Source organism: Haliaeetus albicilla, chromosome 26, assembly GCF_947461875.1.
Source record: "Haliaeetus albicilla chromosome 26, bHalAlb1.1, whole genome shotgun sequence".
Classification (NCBI taxonomy): Eukaryota; Metazoa; Chordata; class Aves; order Accipitriformes; family Accipitridae; genus Haliaeetus; species Haliaeetus albicilla.
Window position 1 is genome coordinate 4,654,268 of NC_091508.1, and position 24,101 is coordinate 4,678,368.

A 24,101-nucleotide genomic window follows, 5' to 3' on the forward strand; every position below is an offset into this window, starting at 1 on the left:
TGAATAAAGGAAATTAAGCTGGCTGTTTTCATAAGTAAGTGCCTCTTTTTTTTTAAATTAGAGAGACTCCCTCCTTATTTTCCTTGCAGAAGAATTCACTTCCCAGGCTTGCTGCCTCACCTGCTCCACCTGATCTCTGCTCTCTGTACTCCGCAGTTCATTTTACCTACTAGGCTGCTCCTGTTCCCTCACCCTGTCATCTCCAGTTCCTGAATCATATGAGGGAACCAAAAGGACATGCAGAGCCAGGAAGCTGTGTTTAGATGTCCATTTTCACAGTGAGCCAAGAGTGAGTTGTGTCAGGAGCTGCTTTAAGTGGATTATTTCAATATTTGCATTGTTTTCTCTGTATTTAAAATGACTTCAGTTGTGCCTGTGGAGACATTACTGTGTAATGTGCAAAAGCCAAATGGTTCTGGTTTGGTTTCCACAGCTGGGCACTCTGGGGGTAGGCACTCTGAGGGCTCTGTGCACGGCAGAGCACAGGGCACAAGGGGACTGGCTGGGGTGGCAGAGACTGGGGATCCCAAATGGCTTGGGCCATGGGAGGGTCCATGCAGACACAGCCCTGGACTCATTGCCACCCTGACTTTGAGAAGACTTTCCAGCAAGGGCCTGGGCAGAGGACACCTTGGGACCCCAGAGAGAAGGGCTAGGCCAGGGCAAAGGACCTGCTCCATCTCCCATAGCTTGGGACAGGCAAACGAGTGCCCCACTGCCACTGGAATGAGGGCAGAGTGTGACAATGGCCAGGCGAGAGCAGCAAAGGGCCTTTGTCATCAGGATGGGCCGAGCTCTGCTCTCAGCCACTTCCCCAAATGCACTCCGAAATGATCTTAATATCAGTCTTGTAACAAAACATGGTGAAGGATTTCCGCCTGAGGCAAGACCTCAGGCACTTCCTCCAGCAGTGTCACTGTGATGCAGGAGGGCTCACAAGGCAGACACTTTTAAACAGGACACATTGGGCATCCCCCAGCAATGCCCCTTCCCTGGGCTTGAGGACGGCCATGGAGCTGAGAGCCCTCCTCCTGCTGCTGCTCTGCTTCCCAGGTAAGAGAAGGGCTGGGCATGCCTCGGGCTTCCCACACACCCAGGGGGAGTGGGACACCCTTTCCCACCTCCTGCTGCCTGGGGAGCTCCAGGGTGGGGGGGAATCCAACACCAGCAGGACTCTGAGCTGAGCAATTTCAGGGGTGGGGAGGGAAGGGGCAGTCCCAGTTCCCACCATCACACATCTGGCTCCTCCAGGCTCCCAGGACGAACCATCCTGGGAGCAGAGAGCTGTGGCCTCCAAAGCAGCCCCAGTGCCTCCCCCAGCTGGCATTTCCCATCACACTGCCCAGCCCCACTCGGCTCCTCCGATTGCAGTCCTGGGTCAGGACAGAGCTGTACAGGGGCACCCGCCTGCCTCCCCTGCCATCCCAGCAGAAAGCACAAAGCTTTCAGCATGTAGTAGGTTGGGAAATCAAGGCAGCCCTGCACCTAGCACAGCCTCGCAACCATGAGTCACTGGGCATCCTCCAATGATGCAGCATGGAGGAGCTGCAGGCTGCTGGGGGCAAGCTCAGGCCCAGCCACAGGTCAAGCATTTCATCCCCAGCGCACACAGTGCCCCAGCTCCTTCCCTTTGCCCCATCCCACCATTCTGTACAGATGGCCACCCAGCTCCTGAGGTGTGCTATGTGGGGAGAGGGTGGTCTCCATTTTGCCTGCGGCAAGAAGCAGTAACAACAGGGCTGGGCTGCTAGCGCAGCTCCAAACACTGCACCACAAACGGCTCCATTTAGGCTTGAAGGTCCAACACCTCTAGCACCCACATGTCTGTGGGTTTTAAATCAAAGATACTGGATTTTAAATCACAGGTGCAGTCCCAGCTCAAAGCTCAACACTGCCCACCAGAAATCAACCTTCCCATTTCCAAGCAGGTGAATTTAGCGGGGGGAATGGATCTTGGTTTTTGGAGTTCCTCCAGCCAGAAGTGCCCATGGGGGAAGGCTGGAGGCGGAGTTTGCCTGTGTCCATTAGAAGGCTGTGGGCAGCCCTCCATCAGCTCCCCTCTCCCTCACCACATCTGATATTTACAGCTCTCCAAGCCCAAACACCTCATGCTGAGGAAGGACTATCGGAAGGAAGCTCTCTCTCCATCCAGTGTCCTTACACAGCACAGACTGACTACCACCAGCAGAAAGCCTGGTGCCACGTGAGAGGTGGACAGTGTGAGCCCTTAGTGGAGACGACCTACCCAACACAATACCCACGCACAAACCGGGTCACAAACGGGAAAGTTACAATAGAGGACAACCCCATGTATGAGACCGTGTCCATCACTATGACTAACCTCCAGGTAGAAGACTCGGGCACTTACTTATGTGCTTACCGTTCCTACCATTACGACTATCTTCCACTCAAGATGATCTCACTGAATGTTTTCAAGGGTGAGTATCTTTTTCCCCACACAAACCCAGGTCTTGTCAGAAAGCAACATCATTCCTTCCCCCGCTCTGTCCCCGCTCTCCCGCATAGCTGAGCAGCTTCCCCCAACTCCCACAGCCCCACAGCCTTGCTTGCTGCCTTCCCCGCTCACATAGGCATGTTGTGAAGGAGTCCCACAGACCTGGCTGGCCCTGCAGGCTGTTGGCTCTCTCTTGTCCTGCCCTACCTCACCCCTGCCCTGACTGATGGGCTGTCCATGAGGGAGTTGCCCCAGGGAAGAGTTTGGCCCAGGTGCCCAGCTCAGGCTGGGAGGCGGATGCCCGTGTGCCCACCATTTACGGGTCAGTGACCACACTTGCTATTTTGCAGAGCTGCACAAGTGGGAGTTGGACAGTCTCTCTGTGCAGTGCAAATACAGTGGCTTGGTGCACAGCACAGACAGAAAAGCCTGGTGTCGGAGAGGTCGGACTGGGTGTGAAATCTGGTTGATAACAGATAACCTTTCAACATGGACTAAGAGCAAAGACCTGGAAGACAAAACCTTGATCCAGGATGATGCCCAGAAAAGGACTGTCACCATCACCATGAAGAAGCTGCAAGCCCAGGATGCTGGCGTGTACTGGTGTGTGCTCTACAGAGGCTCTTCTCCCACCCAGAAAATGGAGATCAGGCTCTCTGTGTCCAAGAGTGAGTACCTACTGGCAGCCAAGTGTGGATTTATGCAGATTTCAGCCCCACCTTCCCTGCTTGTTCTCCCTCCTGTCCTGCACCACACCACCGAGGAGCTCAGTGCTGCCACCGCACAGCTGACACCCATATCTCCCTGCCTGCCTGTCTCTAGTGGACACACTGGCGGCTGCCCCTTGGGCCTGTGGAGCCAAAGCTTAAGCCTGGCCTTTCATGCTCTGTCTGCTCCTGGCAGAGACTCAGGGGAGGTCCCTATGAGCTCCCACAAACGGGGCCACTCTTCACAACTGCTTCCCACTGGGCCGATCCAGTGGCTCCAGGAGCAGCTTCCCCAGCTCAGCACTTGGCTTGCCCATGCTGGGCACTGCTGGGGACCTCCCACCACTGCCAGGGATTGCTCTTGCTCTAGCCCCGCAGCTGCCAGCCCTCCCCAGTCCTTGCCTCCCAGAACCTACAGGCTGAGTGCCTGTGAGCATGCAGTCCCTGGGGGAATCAAAGGAAGGGGACAGGACACCCACCCAATTTGTGACTCACCTCTGCATGAGTAATCCGGGTCCAGCCCCCTTCTGCTCCTCATGCCTGGGGATAGGAGATCCAGGGAGCATGCAGCCCACAGCATGTATTCCAGTGATGGGGAAGGGGTGCAATTGTGCCTGCTTTGGGATCTCACCAAACATGCCGGGTGTTTTCCAGGGACCCAACAATACACACCCAAGGAGTCAGACAATGTCTCTGTCCAGTGTCCGTACAGCGCCTCATACTATGGGGCTGTGAGCAAAGCCTGGTGCAAAGAGGGAGCTAGGGGAGCATGTACCATACTAGTCACCACGGATTTGAAGCTGTCAGGATACCGGAAGAAAATTCAGCAAGGCAGATTCACGATCCAGGATGACACCCAGCAGGGGATGGTCACTGTCACCATGGAGAAGCTGCAGGTGCAGGACTCTGGCGTGTACTGGTGTGCACTTTATGAACACGGCCAGCTTCTCCGAATGGTGGAGGTTACGCTCACTGTTTCTGAGGGTGAGTACTGACCTGTAGGGAAACATAGTTGGTTGTAGATTCCAGACTCACTTTCCTACTCTCTCCCTCTAGTCTCTGCCCTGCCCAGCTTACACCATCTTCCGCGTTACATCTGGATGCGTTTCCCTCCCAAACCCTACATCATTGTACGTTCTCACACTATGGTATTCAATGGTATGGAATAGCAGCAGGGATCAGAACTGAACCATGCGCATGTGCTCTGCTGCTTCTCCTTTACCTGAGAGCAGCTTCAGTCGTCTTCACAGAGGTGTTTCTCATTCTCAGGATAGCAGTTCTGCCCCTTTATAGCAACTCATCCCTTGGCTTTCAAAAACTATTAAGACCTTCACTTTTGGTTGCCAAGGGGACAACCTTTAGACCCATATTTTAAAGATCTGTGACTTCTAGGTTTTCTTTCGGCATGATAAGGGATAACAGTAAGGGATAACCTTTAGGCACCTGATTGTGGCAGACCAGCACCATGCTGCAGCCTGTCTTTCAGGAATGTGGCAGACCAGCACTGAAGGGATACGGCAATCCAGAAGATGAGAGGGAATGGCATAATTCTCTAGGTGAAAATCCTAACATGTAGGACTGAATGCAGTCTCTAAGCAAGCAGGCTCCTGCACACACAACCTCCCCTGGGCACAGACACAGTCCTGGAAGGAATTCTTACAGCTGAGTCTTTCACAGGCAATGCTCTTTGCTTAGTTTTCGCAAGCTTCTGTCTGCTTAAGCACAGAGTCATTAAGTACTTCATTGCTACCTGAAGATCTTTGCCATAAAACATATCTGCTTGCACTTACAGCACTTCCTTCTGCCATGCACTGGGGTGGGTACACACAGAGTGGGGCTCCTGCTGAGCTCCTTGCCCCTCAGTCCCACATTTTGATCCTTACATTGCTTTGCTTGCTGCCAGCAAGTCTTGATGACACAGGTTACAGCCTGGGCAGCTTGTCTGTGTTGGGTGTCACAGCGGGCATGGATTTATATCCATGTAGCAATGGCGGGGAAATTTAGCTGGTAAATACAAAGCAGCCAAGTAGTGATTATTCTTCGTGTTCATGATTGCAGTATTGGCTGGAACAACTTTGTCAGGTACTGCAAGCACCAGTCAAGCAACCCCTTCCAGCAACACCCCAGCACCGAGGTAAGGCCTAAAGAAGTCTCTGAGCTTGAACACAGACAAGAGTTACTAATGTCTTGTCCACAATATGCCTGTCTTCCTGGGCTAAGCAGGTTCTGGGCATTCTGAAGACTCCTGCTTAGAGAGGAATTAGATATGACAGGCACCCTTACCAAAGATGGCCTCTTGTCGTGGTTTAACTGCAGCCAGCAACTAAGCCCCACACAGCTGCTTGCTTACTCCCCCCCGCTGAGATAGGGGAGAGAATCAGAAGGGTAAAAGTGAGAAAACTTATGGGTTGAGATAAAGACAGTTTAATAACTAAAGCAGAAGCCACGCACACAAGCAAAGCAAAATAAAGAATTCATTCACTACTTCCTATCGGCAAGCAGGTATTCAGCCATCTCCAGGAAAGCAGGGCTCCATCACATGTAATGGTTACTTGGGAAGACAAACACCATCACTCCGAATGTCCTCCCCTTCCTTCTTCCCCCAGCTTTATATGCTGAGCACGATGTGATATTGTCTGGAATATCCCTTTGGTCACCTGGGGTCAGCTGTCCCAGCTGCACGCCTCCCAACTTCTTATGCACCCCCAGCCTACTCCCTGGCAGGGTGGTGTAAGAAGCAGAAAAGGCCTTGACTCTGTGTAAGCACTGCTCAGCAGTAACGAAAACATCTCTGCATTATCAACACTGTTTTCAGCACAAATCTAAAACATAGCCCCATACAAGCTACTGTGAAGAAAATTAACTCTATCCCAGCCGAAACCAGCACACCTCTCCTCTTTCAGCTCCTGCCCAGAGTGTAATTACAAAGGAAGAAGCAGATTGGTAAAATCAAGTCACAGTTCCCTGGAATGTAGATGCCTATCTACATTTTTATCCTTATCTCTTTGGGCTGTGCTCTTTGGAGCAACAGAAACCCCCAGATTCTGCCCCTAAGCCTTTCTGTCTTGATTTTGCTCACTCCTGTCCACGAATATTTAACAATGAAATAGTCCTTGGCTGCTATTTTATCCCTCTATTTACCAGGCTGTTAAATGTAAAGGATTTTCTTCCCCTTTGGACATCTGCTGTCATCAACACTACAGCAGCACCTAAGAGTACAATCACACATCAGCTCCAGTGCGCCAGGTGCAGCAAAACACAGGAGGAAAATGCAATACCTGCTCCAGAGAGCCTGGAATTGTTTGAACAGTGGCTTGTTTTTAAAGCCTGGAGAGTAGTTTAGGAAAAGGTCAGAAGGCACAGCCAGGTAGAAAAATCAAGATAGCATTGCTACAGGAGAACCAGACCCTCCTACCAAGTGCATAAAAGCTAGTGCATAAAAGCTATTCCTGTCCCTTTTTTTGGTCACTGTTTGGTAATGGGCTGCACCAGCATCATGCTGTGCTGCCATCTAACACTGGTAACTCCTTTGCCCTCCTGGTTTCAGCTCAAATGTAAATAACTTCATCCTACTGTCTGGGGTCCTGAGCATTCTGTTCATCCTGGCACTCACCAGCTTGATAACACTATGCATCAAGCGGCACAAGCAGCTGAAGAGAAGAGGTATGTGGAGACTGGTGATGCCTCATGTTCTAGTCTGTATTAAACAGGGCCTTCTCTGGCCATCACTTTTTCACTCCAGGCGAGCTTATTCCCAACTCACAGTGCCCTGGAGAAGATAAGGCAGTTGAAGCCTGCGAAGCCTTAAGGCAGGCTCCTTGCTGTGATCTCCTCTCACAATAAGTCAAACCCATGTTCCTCCAGACTCTGCACAGGACACCTCCTAACATGTTAGAGGACAAGTGAAGGGAGAGCAATGTCTTCACCAGATTTAGGGTAGATGGGTCCCACTGGCACACCCATTGCTTCTATCACTGGGCAATCCCACAGCCTTCCCCAAAACTCCCTGAAGCATAGGCAATGCCCAGGCATTTCATGGACTTCTCGACTTCTAAAACCTCTGATTTTGGCTCATTCCAAAGGTAACAGACAAGCAGAGGACATCTATGACAAACCAGAGGGCATAGGACAGGTAAGAAAAATGATAGATTTCCCATGCGGTACTGAATCCCTTACCAATAGTCTGTGATGAGCTGGCTGACCCATCTGATGAGGACCTTGGTGCTCATTTTCGGTTGTGAGCAGGAGGGGAGACGGTATTTAATGTCATCAGAGAGAGGAATGTTCCTAGCTGGAGAGAGATGGGGGGTAATTAGTGTAAGGAAACTCCAGTAGGAAAAAAATACAGTGGAGCAAATTCTAGTAATCTCTGAGAAATGACTCAAAGACTAGAAACCGAGGTTAGATGATGAGGTTGTAACCTCTATCAAGGAGAAGTTATGAAAGAAAGTTTTCTGTTCTTTCACCTCTATCATTACTGAAGGTAAGTTCTTACATGGCTTCTCCCTTCCTCCTGGGAAAATCTTGTTCTTCTGATAACAGCTGTGACCTGGCACTGAATCATGCTAACAAGTGTTTTCCCTTTCTTTTCATAGCTTGACAGCACTGAAAGAATGGAAAGTCCCAAGGATGACAGCAAAGATGTAAAATACATTACCCTGAACTTTAAATCCCGACTCAGCCCTGAGGATCCTCTCTACTGTAATGTTGAACCAAGCCAGGCTCACAGGAAACCCAAAGATGAAAATGTGGAGTATGCTACCATTGCACTCAAGCAGTTACCAACAAATGACAAAGGATGAAGCACAGAATCCCCAAACAATCCAGAAATGGGGGAAAAGAACTGGAATACAAAGTGGGAATGAGAAGTAGAAGGTGTGTAGATCGACACTAGGGAAAAATATAAGTTTTTGCTGCCATGTGTATGTTGCCTGTGCATTTTAAGACCTCCCTCCTATCAGAGGCCTGTAGAGAATTTTGCCGCAAGTGTGCAGATTCTCTCGGGTCAGACAGAAGTGCTGAGTAATTCTCAGGATCCCTTGCACATCTGCTTTCTTCAATTCCATTAAAATGCAGACTCTTTTGGAGAGGCAGGTGTGGAAGACTGACCTTTTGAAAAAGAGCAATATTTGTCTGGAAATGGATGGGTTTGGTATTTCAACTGTCTTCCCTGGTAGAAACTCTATCCCACTCCTAAGGGTTCAGCTACTATGGCCAAGCAAACTCATTACAGTTCTGTAGGGATAAAACTCTAACCTTGCTGTGCCCAGGTTCATTTGCCATGTAATGCGTGGGGGATATGAGCACTGGATTATAAGAATAAGCAGAACCAGCATCTACCTTAAGGCAAATAGCTTGAGAGTGTATTGCAACATGATGATATGCTGCATTGCAAACTTTGCAGACTGAGGATTGTGCTATATGAATCTAAGCACCAGAAGGTCTTGTAGCTACAAAACAACAATGGTGCATATAAGTAATACATACACTTTTTGAGACTTAATGCAAATTCCCCTATAACCTAAATTTATCAGTCTACTTAGGTAAGAAGTAAGATGGTAAGAGGCTTTCAAACTAAAGCTAAATGTTTAGCTTTAGATCAAGAAATAGAGTGTGCGCAGTGGAATTTCCCTTGTGCAGACTGCCCCACCCTTTCACCACCTCCTCATCAAAGGCCCTTACTTTGTTCAAAAACTTCTGGCTAGCCTGCTGCCTTACACCCTCTGCTCCCCAAGAACACACAAACTGGCTGCTTAAACCAAGGCAGTGTGGAATCAGGACAAGCAGGGAGAACCAAAAATGAGTATTTCTGGAGAAAGGAAAGAAGACAACAACATTTGGTATTGGACTAGAGGAGTGGACAGGGCACTGGGATGTTTTTGAGCAGAATTTGCCTTGCTGTGCTAACTGCAGGCATGAGCCCTGAGACAGACATGAGGAAGGTCTGTACTGACAGTAGCACAGAGCAAGAAACTGGTGGGCTGTGCAAAGAAATTGCAGTAAGTATGACACAGACAACAGCGGAAGAAGTATGGGCATAAGAGGGCTGGTCTCAACATCAGATGATGTAACAGAAGGGACACAATGGTAATTAAGAGTGGATTACTTACAGATGTAAATGTCCAAGTAAGTCAGACACGCAATATATTTATAGATCTCCAGTGCAGCTCTGATGCATGCTAGCAATTTCCAAGAGCTGCCACAGGAACACTGGACTGGCTGGGACCTCATCAAACCCTGCTATCCCGAATAATCACACCATAAACTATCAATCAAACATGTTTTTGCAATGCACTCGGTCTCTCGCCTTCATTGTTATGAGGCATCTTCGCATCTCTGCAGCAATCACTATCTAGCCAGTCTCAGATGTAGCTCTGTTCTTTTGCAGCATTGTGCTATACTTTAAACAGCTCTTCCCAGCCTATTTCACCACTGCAGCTGCTTGTTTGGAAGACCAATACAAACCAGTACTTCCAGCACTTTCTATTTTTCTGGCTACACCATAGAAAGCAATCTTTTGCGGCTTCTTCTAAAGTCACAGGAGACTAGAAATGCATGTGCGGTTTCATGGGAGAGCTCACCAGGGCCTTGGAAAGCAATACCGTTACTTCCCTCTCTCTGCTGGAAATACTCCAAATGACACATTTGTGGCCTTTATTTAGCAGTCATGTGGTGAGGAATATGAAATGAGTTTGCTGGGGCTCAGCTCAATTTCTGCAAAAGACCAGAAACCCTTGCACTTTATTTGGCTGCACCAAGCTCTGCTGACAGGTGGCAAATTAAAAGGGCCTGAACCGCTCCCTAATTCACAAGCCAGTCACATCCAATAAGCTTTTCTTGTTATGGCTGCAGCAGGGAAGCTGATCTACTTTTTGAGATTTTCAGAGTTGACACGTTTAACTTGAAATGACAGAAAGAAAAAGAAAATGGTTCTGGAAATGGTTCATTCAGCCCAAAATTTGCCTATTTGCTATTCATGCAGTCAGTTACACTGGGTCAAACAGTGGAAGAGTAATAGTAGAAAACAATCGAGTGGAAAAGAGACATTTTCAGGGAGGCAGTTGCTTCTGATCAAAGAGAATCCACATTTGTGCTCACTGGAGCAAGAATGAGCAAAAACTGCAATCAGTAAGCCTCACAGAGAATTTTTGGATACTACAAGGTACCATTTTCTTAAACACTAATCAGAGGAAAGAAAAAGAAGGCACATTTATGAATGGACAGACCTGCAGGTTTATCTGCCTGTTAAGAAGGAGATAAGCACACAATTTAAGAAGCCAGGGTCTATTGGCACTTGCATGGAAGATCTCCAAGTAAATAAATTCAAAAAAGAAAAAACAGTAACCCATCCACAGCATAGCAGTTTGCTAACACCTAAGGAGGCTCCCGTAACTGCAGCCCTGAACTACTGCATCAGTATGGCACTGATGGGCTCTGAATCAATGCCCCCTTGATCTTACGTCCTTTCTGCTAGGTACAAAATAAAGATGTCTGTTTTGCTCATCTAAAGCACCTCACAGCTTCACCCAACACAGTGTTCTTGCCTTCCTGTCTTCGGTTTTATGTCAAATAGGAATGCTTCATGCGCAGGCTCTTCTAAATCTTCCTTCTCCTGTAAATAACCCACAAGATTATGTCCTTGCCCTCCTTTCACCCTCGTGATGCTGACTGAGCTACCTGCAGAGTCTCGATGAGAGCCACCCTTTCCCTTTCGGCTTTCCAGAAATTCACCCCATGCAAAGCTTGCAAGTAAAGCACCACTGCTGAACTCAGAGAGACTCCCAGTACCATAGTTTCAGGCCATCACATGATGCTCTCTTTCAGGCTGTCTAGACTAAATCGTGGCTATGAGTGGGCAATGCTGATGCCTGAATTTTCAGCCCACGGAAGAAATGCCTGCTGAATTGCTCAATATGCAAGATGAAAAAGATGCCAAGTTCTTGTGCTCATTCCTTCCGGCAGAGCAAGGAGGGGGAAAAGCAAGCTGCTCTTGGGCAAGAGCCCTTTTCACTTTTCTGCAGATTCCTCTCTTGTCCCCTTTGCTGCTCGACTGACATGGAGAAGCTCGTGCACCTCATATTCTTGGTCTTCTTGTCAGGTAAGCATACATGGCCTTGGGTTTCAGTTAACAGATAGGGTAAAGGACTGGTGCAAAATTTAGTCTCTACCTGCACCTCATATGAGATTACTGATAAAGCTATGGGGAAAGACTGCACAGGTCTTGAAACACACTAGATTTTTCCAGATGCAAAGGCATCTTCATTGTAGCATGCAGTTCTTTGGAAGATCAATACAAACACTTACTACGGATTAAGAGTCTTACTGCCTGTCTGTACACTGCAAAGTCCAATGCAATGCAAGCAGAGGGAACCTGGAGCACTGCAGTGTGTTCTGCACTCTACTCTTCCTCCCCAATTACACTGCAGGGGTGGCAGACTCCTTCCTCAGAATTCGCTCTTGTCCCTTAATTTAACAAAGAGCCAGCGGTGATCCAAGTGCTCAGCTTTTCTCATAGGGATCCTTTTGAGTCAGAACAGGAAATGCTGTTGACAGAAGTCTTGTGTGCCTGCTCAGAGTGAAATGTGAAATTGCAAAATCCTATTTGTTTGCATTTGTAGGGCTTTGAATGTAAGTTGCAGCAGCTAGGGTTCAAGAGGAAGAAAATAAAAAACTCAATGAAGGGGGTGTCTCTGAAATCTTGGGCACTTGACTGTTTTCAGCTTGGAAAGCAATGTTCATCTGAAATGAGAAACAAGGGACAGGACCCAGCTGGTACTCCCAGCTGGCAGCCTTCTCTTTCCAGCCACATTTTGGAGATCCCAGATACTTGCAGCAGTGCACAGAAAGGCAACAGATTCAGGCTTCAGGAGCATAAAAACCTGTCTCAAAAATCTGAATGAGTTTGGAAGAAAGTCCACTATACTTTTTTTCAGTAGGACACAAGGGAGGAGGAACGCAAATAGTAAATGATCTGTCAGCAGAACTGGTGGAAAAGATAATGACAGAAAGTTTTCCACAGGGGCATCAGCAAATCTTTAAATGCCATGATTCTGATCAAGAGATTTTTTGCAATGCTCTTTCCATTTAAAACAAAACCAAAAATCAAAACCCCTGGGCTGTTGCAGGAACCAAAGGGGCAGAACTGGAGGCAAGGAGGGATCCACAAGAGAAATAGGAGAGGGAGTTAAAATGTTTAGAGGGATTGCACAGGACTGGACTGGACATGCAGCGCAGTAAGCCTTAACTGGAACATCTGAGTGGAGCAACATATCAGGATGAAGAGTTGTATGTGTTGGATACTTGGAGAACACAGATCCGTTTTTATGCCGCCTTCTAGTCAAGCCTGAAAGATCTTCAGTTTTTTTAGTTTACAATTCTCTTAGAATGGTTGAAATTATTTTATGAAGTGTTATTAAAAGGCTCAGCCACCACAAAGTCCTCACAAGAGCCTATTTTTTAATTTATTTCTGTTTTACCATTACTTATGGTTTCATAAAAGGCACTAGCCTCTGAATTTTTTCACTAGAAATACAGAGATTTCCACAAACACCACACTGCACTTCTCTCTGGAAGTATTAATAGCTCAGACTGTCCCTTCTGCCTTTGCCTACCATGAAGAGGAATGGAAATTAGAAATAAGGAACTAAGGCAAAAAAAAAAAAAAGCCAAGCAGCCAAAGACCAGTGGTCAACATGATTAAAATTAGTAGGATATTAAAAGATAGGGTGAAAAAAATTGCTAAGAGCCTGGACTTGGAAATTAGGAGTGGGATTAAGAAGTAACCTCCTAAACAGCTAGCTGGACACTGGTTTGTAAGCATCACTGTGATTCTAGTATTTTCCAGGGTTGTGTTGCTTCTCTCTGGCTGTGTAAAGAGCCTTAAAACGGGGATAAACTTCATGGGCATTTACTGCAAAGGACCTTTTCCGCAGCAGCGGGTACTCCAGAGCCAAATCTGCATCTATGAACATACTTGGAAGGGCTGACCTCAAGGCCAAAACCCGAAGCAAGCTGCCTTGCTGCAGCTGTATGCAAGTAAGCAGGTTGAACTTTGCAAAGCAGGGGTGTTAACAGCAAGACTAGCCTACTGAGTGTTACACAGAAACAATGTCATTACTGGGACAAGCTATGTTTTTATAAGCTGCCTTGTAAAAAGAGCTTTTAAAAATCAAGACAGCTTGTCTGATGCCAACTCAATCTACCTGAGTGCCTACCTTGACGCTCCTCAGGACCAAAGGAAAATGCAAGTTTGTATTTAATCCCCTAATCGTGCTGACAAACTGCTTCACTTTACTGAGCAGGAGCCAAATGATTACAGAAAGTGTGATGTGGTTGAGCTCCAGACTGCAATCCAGAGCAGCCAGCACAGGGCCAGAAGGGAAGGAAGGGGCCAAAATTTCCTGAGCTTCAGAAAATCTGCAAATATTAATGAAGCTGATACCTCCTCCTTCCCTCAGTGTCCTCCCCCCGCCCCCCGCAAGAATAGCTGCCTGGCAAGAGCCAAAGAACACACCAGTCAGCGGGATCACTACAGACATGTTTCAAGAAAGTCTGAACCAAGGCTCTGAATCTGAGCATACTGTATCTTTCAGGGGGGAAGCAGACAGGTGACAGCCCTAAAGTTGACAGCAGCCATCACTAGAGTTGTCAAAGATGCAAATGACATTTAGCATAAACATAGTGGTAAGGGATAGATATGAAAGAGACTTGTCTCACCACTTCTTCCTTCTCTCCTAGCATCCTGTGCTGCAGAGAACGTCACTGTGGTCTACGGAATGGAGGGGGGCACCATTTCTGTCAACTGCACCTATAACCCCTGGCAGCAGCGGTGGAGAGAAAAGAGCTGGTGCAAGCAGATCGATGAGACCAAGTGCCAACATGTGGTGAGCGCCCGACGCTTCTGGCTGCCATTCTTAAAGAACAGGAACGGCACCACTTCCATCAGTGACAATGTCCGTGATGGGGTCCTCACGGTGACCATGAAGCAACTCAAGAAGCAGGATGCTGGGTTGTACCAATGCAAAACTGACTACCTGGGGGAAACAAACAGCTTAAGGAAGGTGCAAGTGGAAGTGCTGACAGGTATGTCCTCTGCTGTAGAGAATGTCACTGTGGTGTACAGAATGGAGGGCAGCTCTTGAGTTCCTACTTAAATTTCATATGTGTCTGCAGACGCCAAAGCCTCACTTTAGTAAACATCTACTTTTGCCTTACTTGAGGAGGTACCATGTTTCATTGCCTCTTTTTAGTTCTGATTTACAGCAACATGACCCCACTGTTACAGAACATCTAACACATGTCATCCCATTATTGCTACCCAGATTAATCTTCTAGCACACAGCCCATTGCCCAGTCTCACTTTGGTTATCTATGCCTAGCTGGGGCACTGGTGTTGGTGACACCAATGAATATCACCCAGAAACATCTGCAGACTAAACTGTTCTGTTTCCATCATCAGCTGTCCTGGAGACCCAAATGCCAGAGGAGCCTAGTGCTGTGCAGAGCATCTCCAGGTAAGCCATAAAACTACTCATGCTGTGATCTACAGTCTTCCTAGGACTAAGGCAGATCAGCATTGGCAATCCCATTTGAAGCTGAGAGGAATACCACCATAGGCATATTCTCTACCTCTCCCTAATCTGTGACAATTCCTAGAGCTTCTGTGTGGTTTCTAAACAGCAGCTTTATCCTAATCCAGAAAATGCAGTGCTTCAGTGCCAAGCAAAACAACTCGTGCAGATCATAAATTATGTGTAAGTCAGAGAACCTATTATAGTTGCTCTAACGTCCCAGGCTGTTGTGCACAGGCAGGGACTGCCTGTTGCAGGAGACATTAGCATCTTCACATTGTGTACTACAAGAGTTTCTTTAAAGGTTGAACCATCCCTTTCATTGTTGTATTTATGGTTCCTCATAGCATCCCTCCTGAAGCTGATTTCACTGTCTTCTATATCATTGCTGGATTCCTGGTTATTAAGTTTGTGGTGGCTGTGCTGATCTTTATCGCTGGCAACAGTAGGAAGAACAGAGAAACAGAGCAGAAGAATCCAAGCTTGAATGAGCAGCAGGTCCTCCCTTTCGCTGGTGACGTTGCACATGATGGAATCAGCCGCTCCTGGGAGAGCACTGCTTAGAGCCAAACCAAAGGGAATCCACAGAGAAATGAACATCAAGCCTTTGAAGGCAAAGCTTTGCCACCTGCGGTAAGAAAAGGATCACCTACTAACCATAGGTATTGATGAACCTATCACTCTAGAGAGGGAATGTCACCATCTACCACCTCTTATCATTGGCACTGATCAACTTTTTCCAACACAACTGAACTGAAAAGATGCTGCCATTAACACCTGAACCTAAGGGAAGAGGATGGGATCGAAGGCCAGAGGGAAAGGAGGAAGATGAAGTCTTTCTGTCAAGAGATCCAGCACAGACTTATTTATAAATCTCTATCTGCAGAGATGCCTCCCCAGGCATGGTAAAGGTGAGAGAGGTCTGCTCTATTTTCCCCCAGCTTATTGCTAGGCCAGAAAAAACTTTGCTGCTCTATACAGCTACTGGCAAATGCTTTGTTATAAGTAAAACTACAGATACACCTGCAAACATAAATAGAAGTTCAGGTAACACATCTCAATGGTCGTGTTGAGCAGCTCACACACACATCCACATAATGTAAAAATGGAAAGACATGGTTCTGTCTCAAATCTCAAAGAAACTTCTCCTGATTCATTGAAGATCAGCATTAAAGAACTAATAGCTTTTTTCAAGGTGTCCTACATGTCTCTACAAAACACTCAAACGCTTCCCCCGAAGCATGAAATATAACCAGAACTAGATGGTTTGTATTGAAAGCTAATAGTTTGTCTAAAAATCAGCTTTTTAACTGAGATTCTACTCACTAAAGACTGAAGCTTTTGACATGCTTTTGGCAATGCCATGCTCTGCTATCATCTCCAGTCACTGCCAGTAGCTGCGCCACACCTCCAGGCAGAGTTATTCCAGATACTCATCCCTAGTATCATTCCACAAGGGTCTGCACTGAGACCGATCAACTTCATATCACCCCAGAGCACTGCCAGGGGAGAGATTCTGTCTTTCCAAGGTGATGGAGACTAGCTCCCAAAAACTGCCTCGGACAGCATGGATCCTTGGTGAATAGTCACTGTGGAAACGCATAAGGAACTGCAGAACATAACAGAAAGGGATGTGAAGTCTACACACAGCTCTAAGCATGCTTCCTCATTTCTAAAATGGCTTTGTGAACAAAGAATGAACTGTCTTTCTGTATTTCTCCCTGTATTTTTTCTACCCTCTCATGGGGATGTTACCAACACGTGATCATTGTTCATCACTCCCCAAAGTGAAGCTGCATTTAGCTCTCCCAGGAAGATCCCCAAACCAAGGGCATTCACACTTCTTTTCCAAGATTTTCACACTTCCCTGCACTGCCTGCAAAGCTAAATAAAATCAAACTGAGTATCTGACTTGGTGTGGATTCATGATAAAGAGCTGCAGTACACCAGATCACAATATGTCACCCAAAGAAGAGGTAACACTTCAAACATGCTGGTGTGTTTATAATGTACAGAAATGCTCTGAGCCAGCTGGGCAGGTTGGCACATCCAACCAGCTCCATTTAGCACCATGCAGAAACAGCAGCTCAGATCCCAAAACCAGATCAGCCTATGCATGGTTGTGCTCTGTCTAAACTAATTTCCTCTATTTCCAGAGGGTAAATTAGCCCATACGCAGTCACACACCACTGCAGCTGTACTAACACAAACCTAGCTTCAGTATTCCCGGACAGTATTGTGATGTCCAGCTAGATGAGCTACAAAACAAGGGAACTGCAGCTCTAACCAGTAGATCTGGGTCCTAGTTCCAGCTGCAACCTATTGACAGACCTCAGGCAGGGCCATCCACTGCCTCTGTGATGGCACAGTGATGGCTCTCCACCACTATACAAAGGCTTTGGGAAATAGGGATATCAACCTTGCATGTAAGTGCAAAGCAGCAGTAAGGATGAACACATCCAACTGAAAGCTGCTCTGTAATATATTAAGGTAGCTCTAGAGACCAAAAATGCCTATTTCTTTTCCAGCTGCACAGCCTGATTGCTAAATACGACTATCTAGACAACAATATATTTAAAGCGAAGCAGCAGCCAGTAAACATTGTCCAGCTTTCCCACCCAAGAAGCAATATTAAGATTGTGGTTAAAAGACATTCTCAGCAATTCCAGACTGGTATAATTGCTCTAGGCAGCGGACGACTGCAAGTGACAGAGCAAGTTAGCTTCCTCTGCAACAGAGAATTTCTCAGTGATAAAGCAGCTCTGGGATACATTTTTTTCCGCTATGCCCTAAAACACTTTCGACTTCAGGATGGGGGGTTTTCCAGCCCTGCTGCTCTTGCTGGCACTACCAGGTAAGGCTTAGAGACTCTTCATTTCCCCTAGGAACAGGATGCTCTCTGTGCTGTTGCATGCATTGCACGCTGTTACTGGCTTGAGCACTTTTTATTCAGGCCATCTATAGTCAGGCACAAAATGAGATTCCCAGAAGTCAATGAGGGGAGGAAATGTTCAGCCCGAAATGTCCTTATTTTAATTATACAAGCTTTTGGGTTCTCATTTTTGCTTACAGTAGTTCTGTATTTTGTCCAGAAACTGAACTTCATGGTGGGACGTCCGGCAACCTTTGCCCTTCTGAGACTTCTCTCCCATTATTGCAAAGTTCTGACTGAAATCACCTAGCATATGGGGAGGAAAATCTAGGTTTATTGCTCTCTCGACACATCATGGATCAGGTATTGTCATAGACAGGCTAGCTGCTGTTTGCTTTCTTACTGCAAATAAATACTGAGTCCACAGAGAGGAACAATAGGAATAAAAATGGAAAAAGGGTAGTGGCACTAAGGCTAAGCATGGATGTTTATTTAGGCAAACCTGCAGAGTTGAATTACTCTTCTCAGAGGCCCAGCATGAGAGTCCCAGTGATATAATGTAAGAAAAAATGGCATACTAAGGTGTGACTAGTTGTAGCATCATTTTTTTCTTTCTTTGGAAGAATCATGCATAGCAGGAGAAAACACACAAGTGTTTCTGCATACAGAGGGAAAGTCCTAACTGCTCATATGACATGCACAAGAATTCACGTGAAAAGAAATTTTGGTGCAAGGAGCTGTGAGTTCCCCTTTAAAAGAAAGGATTAACCTTAACTGTGCACTGCATCATTCAGTTGACCTGATAGACTTTGGTTATGACAGCACTTCGAAGAGGGAATTCTGGCACATATCGGTGGAGGGTGGGGGGGGATCTGGAGAATATTCTGCTGCAAAGAATACAGATGGTGGTTTCACTTGAAGGTGAGCTATGAGGTCAACAGTGTGCCAGGTGGGAGACAGCCAAAATAAATCAAGAATGATGTGTCATTTCCGTTTTTGTTTCACAGCAAAAGATGGTGTATCTAGACATAGAGATCCCACTAGATGTTATCAAGGACAGGCTAAAACTATATAATATCGTTCAACATAGAACCACAATATGTACCTGTATGTATCTACAGGCAGAAGTGGCCAGGAAATTATTTTTGCCATATGAAATAAAAAAGTTTCAAAGGAAAAAAAAAAAGAAAATAATCAATATTTTATGGATTACCATCAAAAACAATGAATACAATTTTGTAGGATTGTATTAATCAAAACCAAATGGGCTTGTGACAGAAATATTTCAAGTAAGTTGATGGAAACTAAAAAACAATACTTGCTTTTGCACAAAATTTTCCATTCTGTTAAAAGTGTTTTACAGCCACAGAAACCTTTCACACAGAAAAGCTTTGATAATGCATGTAGAAGACTCATGAGATGGAGCAACAACATCTTAAACTTGAACATATGTATGAGGCATAAGAAATATGCTGAGGTGGCTCCATGTCCCTGCACCTGGGGAATTTGACAGCAATAACAGTCCTGGAACCCGATACAGCTCATGTTCAGGAAGGGGAGCAGTAATCCAAATTTCCCATTTGCCACCCCAACTTCATCTCCAGTGATCACTCTCCTCAGACTGGGGCTGGTTATTTCCTTGTCTTCTGCAAGTTCTCTTTGTGCTGATATTAGCTCTGCTCCTTTGTTGGGTGAGATGTACGCCACAATGGGGACTGATTTTTCCTGTCTTCTCCCTCTAATGAATCAGCATCCTATTTTCTTTAGCACTTGTAAGGCTGTTTGCAAAAAAAGGGAACTCCCTGTCCCTCCATTGCTCCTATTCTGTGATAGCCAACATCAGGAAACTTCAACATTTTATTTGGTGCAAAATGGTGTCCTGAATTAGATGTCAACCTATTATCAGAGGTAACTCTGATCAAAGTGTTGTTAAAGTAGGAAGGACTGAAATGATGAATGACTTCTCATGGAAAATGATTACAGTGTGGCTGAAAAAGCTCCAACTTAATGACTCAGGAGAATATCATCTTGAGAGCCATTTCCAGGGGAGAAACAAACTACTGAAATAGGCTCATGCTGGAAGTTTTGGGTGAGTTAATCAAAGAATTAATGATCTTCTATAAGTCAGCAATTTCTTACCACTTGACAAGAAAGATTACAGGTCAATGTTAAAGAACTCTCTTCTGAGCCTGGAAATTTCCTGAGACACAAATAATTCCTGAATTTCTTCTTTTTAAACAGATTTTTGGTACATACTAATGGTATAAACAAATTGCAGCCAACTGGTGGGGGGAGTCTGGCTTGGCTTCATTGACTAATGCAATTTTACATTTATACCAGCAGATGAAACAGACTCCAAGCAATCTGAATCTTTGCCTGAATTTCTACCTGAGTTCATCTCTTTGCCACTGCTCATTAGTAAACTTCTGTATTTGTTTTAATATTTTACTTCCTTTTCTGCTTTTAGCCAGCATGGAAAGCAGAAAAACAGAAGCTGCTTAGTGGAAGGTATTCTTTGATTTTTCTGACATGACTGAAAAATGTGTACGGGAATCACATGGCACATTGCTTTTCTAAGATGCTTCCTTTCTAACAGCATTTAAATAAGCAATTCAGTTTTCATATCGTTCTCTAAAACAGTATGAATTTGCATGGCTGACCTATACCTTCTACAAAACTTGCCTCCTGCAGGAACTGTCCTTTCTGTTTGATCTGTCACAGGACCCAAACTTGTAAGGAAAGCAGAAACCAAATCTCATTTGTCCCTCTGCACATGATATAATCATTGAATAGGTAGGTTTTCCAAGGCATCATGCAATCAAGTATCAAGGATTTTGCAAGAATGAAAAAAACACCAGAGGACCACAACCCAAAGGGAAGAAAGCTGCGATCACAGTATGTCTGTTCTTGCCCTCCTAGCTACTTACTACTAGTTCTCTGGCTGGGCTTACACTTGATATTTTCATTTAGATACACTGATAACAGGTACTATCCAACAACCCAAACAAAACCCTTACCTGAGGAACTGATTGATCCCATTCCTGTGATTCAGCTGCATTAACTAACCTTCTTTTACTGGTAGAGAGCACAGGATTAATTTTATTGTGTAACTTCACAATTTCATAGCGAACAAGCAAGCAGTAACTCTGGACCATTCTACAAACCTGCAAAGCAGGATTTTTTAGCACAAGAAAAAGTCACCAGGGACGGACTGACGTGGGAAAATCACCTGCTCTTGTTTTTTTTTTCCAAGGGGAAAATTGGAATTGGGATGCAGATTTGGACACCATTTCATTTCCCACTAAGGAGGGGGATGTTGCCAACTCCACAGATGACAGCAGTAAGGATCACAGGTAAAAACCAAAGACTCCCAAATTCTAGACCATTCTGGATACACTGCAGGATTTGAACAGTGGTATGACAAACAACTGAAGCATGTGCACGCATACACATACACACACAAGGAGGCTTCCCCCTTCTCCCCTATAGAGTTTTGTCCAACCTCCCCAAGTCCCATGAAAAGCTGTAGAAGGTTCCTATCAGTTTCAGGAGCACTGGGTGAGGCTTCTACTGAAGATGCTTGGTTTAACTGTGTTCTTACGTTCTACCTGGTTAAAAAAGGGACAACTACATGGGCCATGCAATGCTACAATGACTCTGTCTTTTGTACAAGCAGGCCAGCCTAAGACCAATCCCAGCTAAATAACATAGCATGTCAGGAGAGTTATTACCAGGCCTGACCAAAGGTGACCCTATTAATGATCCTGATCAAAGACAGACCATGAGAGGGGCTACTGCATCCTGATGAGGGATGCCTTTGAACTCTGGTAGCACTGCAAATGACTGCAGGAAGAGAATTCAAGCTCCTGAGTATTCCCCAGGCTTGCCAAGTGCCAAAGAAAATACAGCTGGGATGGATCCTCTGTGGCTGTAGATCAGTACTGACCCCACAGAACCACGCTTGTTTTGAGACAGCAGGGGTAATATTTGCAGGCTGAATTTTTATTCTGGAACGATAATCCATTTTCAAACACACAAAATCCACTCCCAAATTAACCTAGTCACCTCTGGTGCTGTAAATAGTAATGGAGATACCATGCTTTTCCCTGCAGGACTCTCTATGCTCTCATGGTGCTGAGTTCCTTCCTGCCTACAACTGCTCTGATTGCTACTGTTTTACTCCTCCTCACCACTTACATCAGAAGGAAAAGTGCAGGTAAAGCTCCCTAATCCTCTTGTCTAGTTTTCCTGCCCCTACAGCTTGTTGTCCCACCACCCTGAACGTAAGGAAGGTTCATAGCAATGATTGTCCAGGGAGGCATTGAGACTGAGCTGAGAGGGAAATGCAAGATGTGAGTTAAATCGCAGGGAAGGGATAGTGGGGGTAATAATTTTTAAAATGAAAAGGTAAGGTGTAGTTTTACACTCAAAGGAGATTCTGTCCTTCATGGCAGGAAAACAGATGGACTTTGGCAGACATCCTTCTTTCAGACAAGCAGCACTGCAGGTAAGACATTATCAGAAATCCCACATTCCTGGTGCTTTGATCTCTGTCATGCAGAGGCACTGGCTCTGTGTTCACCATTCATGGGGATTATAAAGCATGCAGTACCACACATCTTACAATGGATGCGTAGCATCCACTCAAGCTAGCTGACTAAAGCTAGCTGTCTGTATTTGTTGATTGTCTGACATCTTGTTGCAAAGCAGACACAACCTAACTTGGTTATTTGAGTTAAGTCATAGCCCTTCTGCATATTTTTGTTTATAGTACTCAGAAGAAGAAATGTAATAACAAATATATAATTTTGATAATTAGCTGGCCTTGAATCTTCAGTAACACTAGCAAAGTTTCTCATTAAAGGAAAATTTTGCTAGTTGTAATCACCCTAAATATTTAGTGTGGTAACTATTGCTGCACCCTTCTACCCAGTCCCTTAAATCTTAGGAAGTGGAGTGTTGTGCAAGAGAGGTTTTCTAAACTTCTCTGAGCACATATCCTTTTCCCATGCATCCCCTCCACTCTTCCCCAGTTTCATGATAAAAGGAGAAAATATTTGTGGTTGTAGATGAACTAAGACTAATACGCAGAAGCAAAAACCTCTGAATTCTTTTAAACTTCTCATTCTTCGTGGTTTCTCAGAAGGATGGAAGAAACAAAGCAAGTAGAATGCCAGAAGGGGAACCGAATGATTGTACAATATATGCTGTCATAAGGCACCAACCTCAGCCCGAAGATGTTATATATGTCAACACACAGCCTTCACCAAAAGTTTTCTTCGGCATTCAAGAACCACCAAGCAATTCACTTTCCTCAGGGCCTATGGAATATGCTACTGTTATCTTCAGAGCCACAAATCCACATTCTGGAACTGAAAAAAGAAAAACAGGTCCACCTAAACAAAACAGCACAAAGTCTTGGGCTTATTCACAGAATTTTGCTGAACTGCACTTAGAAACAATCCATTTGTAACCAGTTGCTGAAGCTGAATACATATGGGGTGTGAGGCAGAAAGCAACTGAAAGGATGAGGCACATGGATGCACAAACCTTCCCTGAAAAAATAACTACGCTTTTGTAATAGCACAGCATTACAATTCAGCTATTGGTAACCAAATCTAGTGGAAAGCTATTGCATATTTGCTTTTTCCAAATTGCTCTATTTTTAAATGACAGGCAACTACAAACCCAAAGACAGGAAACTGGTTCTCCCTGGTAGCAGCTGATACCGTGCCACAGTCAACAAAGGGCTGTGAAATATGGTAACATGATGCTTCCTTTTAGACTTTCTTCAACAGCTCACTTAGATACTCATATATAAAATGTTAATTATTGCCCACTCTGATAAGATGCAAGTCAGCAAAGTAGTAAAGAATCTGCTTTATTTTAAACATAGGAGTTGTTTTATGGACTTCAGAAAGACAAGTAATGCATCTGACATATTTTAGTAAACAAGGGTCTTGTTGAAAAATATTTGTCTACATTATAGTATGAACTGTCTTCAGCTTGAACACATGGGTGTAGAATTTACACCCAAAGTTATTTATTTATTTATTTTTATAAAGAAATAACTTTGTATTTCCTTGCCTTTGGTGCTTTTTGTCTATTAATGCCACACCCATGCTACCAGTATAGATCTAGCTTGACTTTATTATAAATTACACATATTTTCATCAAACTACTGAATCCTTTTATCATGGTGACACATGCAAACATCCATTAGGGATTATGGATAAATCCCAAAATTCATCTGACTGAGATTTTCATTTTAATTCTGTGAGTTGGAGTTGCTGAATATGATACAAAAATGGTTTTAATTTTTTGGTATTAAGATTGCATGAAGACTCCAGCCTAGGTACTGGGTAGCATGGGAGGAAAGGAATGTGAAAAGGCAGAGAATATGTCCATGAGTCATATAAACTCCACTCTGCCTGTGAGTCCTTGTACAGTCCTGAAAGGTGGGGGAGAGAGGGGGGCAGGGAGAGAATAAGAAAATG

General features: G+C 45.2%; 2 protein-coding genes, 1 long non-coding RNA gene and 1 pseudogene across 4 annotated transcripts in view; 3 read left to right on the forward strand and 1 right to left on the reverse strand.

Moving 5' to 3' along the window:
- LOC138682155 (uncharacterized) overlaps positions 1-7,723 on the reverse strand; it is a 65,171-nt gene extending 57,448 nt beyond the window's left edge. The window contains exons 1-2 of the long non-coding RNA XR_011322335.1: positions 7,339-7,723; positions 3,658-4,158 (exon numbers count right to left, since the gene is read on the reverse strand). This is a non-coding gene — a long non-coding RNA (uncharacterized lncRNA). The remainder of the gene's footprint in view (positions 1-3,657; positions 4,159-7,338) is intronic.
- LOC104315952 (polymeric immunoglobulin receptor) lies at positions 890-12,971 on the forward strand. 2 transcript variants are annotated; one of them, XR_011322334.1, is made up of 9 exons: positions 890-1,053; positions 2,088-2,438; positions 2,806-3,123; positions 3,817-4,146; positions 5,221-5,296; positions 6,710-6,825; positions 7,245-7,294; positions 7,758-8,041; positions 12,957-12,971. XR_011322334.1 is itself a non-coding variant. In XM_069771892.1 (8 exons), exons 1-8 carry the CDS (start codon positions 1,011-1,013, stop codon positions 7,962-7,964), a joined length of 1,491 nt encoding a protein of 496 aa, XP_069627993.1. In that variant the 5' UTR covers positions 890-1,010; the 3' UTR covers positions 7,965-8,249. The 2 variants fall into 2 exon arrangements, 1 of the variants encoding a protein (XP_069627993.1); XM_069771892.1 differs by lacking the exon at positions 12,957-12,971 and having other exon boundaries at positions 7,758-8,249.
- On the forward strand, positions 11,051-16,643 carry LOC104315948 (triggering receptor expressed on myeloid cells 2). The gene is made up of 4 exons (XM_009916113.2): positions 11,051-11,260; positions 13,900-14,244; positions 14,621-14,675; positions 15,080-16,643. Exons 1-4 carry the CDS (start codon positions 11,083-11,085, stop codon positions 15,294-15,296), a joined length of 795 nt encoding a protein of 264 aa, XP_009914415.2. The 5' UTR covers positions 11,051-11,082; the 3' UTR covers positions 15,297-16,643.
- Positions 16,644-17,516: 873 nt separating this feature from the next.
- LOC104315950 (uncharacterized) lies at positions 17,517-23,548 on the forward strand (annotated as a pseudogene).
- Positions 23,549-24,101: the final 553 nt, after the last annotated feature.

Bases quoted from the DNA above. Each gene is read 5' to 3' on its own strand.
- LOC104315952 (XM_069771892.1), top strand. From the start codon at position 1,011: ATGGAGCTGAGAGCCCTCCTCCTGCTGCTGCTCTGCTTCCCAG. The intron at 2,439-2,805 runs GTGAGTATCTTT...GCTATTTTGCAG, and splicing joins CTCACTGAATGTTTTCAAGG to AGCTGCACAAGTGGGAGTTG. The intron at 3,124-3,816 runs GTGAGTACCTAC...GGTGTTTTCCAG, and splicing joins CAGGCTCTCTGTGTCCAAGA to GGACCCAACAATACACACCC.
- LOC104315948 (XM_009916113.2), top strand. From the start codon at position 11,083: ATGAAAAAGATGCCAAGTTCTTGTGCTCATTCCTTCCGGCAGAGCAAG. The intron at 14,245-14,620 runs GTATGTCCTCTG...TTCCATCATCAG, and splicing joins GCAAGTGGAAGTGCTGACAG to CTGTCCTGGAGACCCAAATG. The intron at 14,676-15,079 runs GTAAGCCATAAA...GGTTCCTCATAG, and splicing joins GCTGTGCAGAGCATCTCCAG to CATCCCTCCTGAAGCTGATT.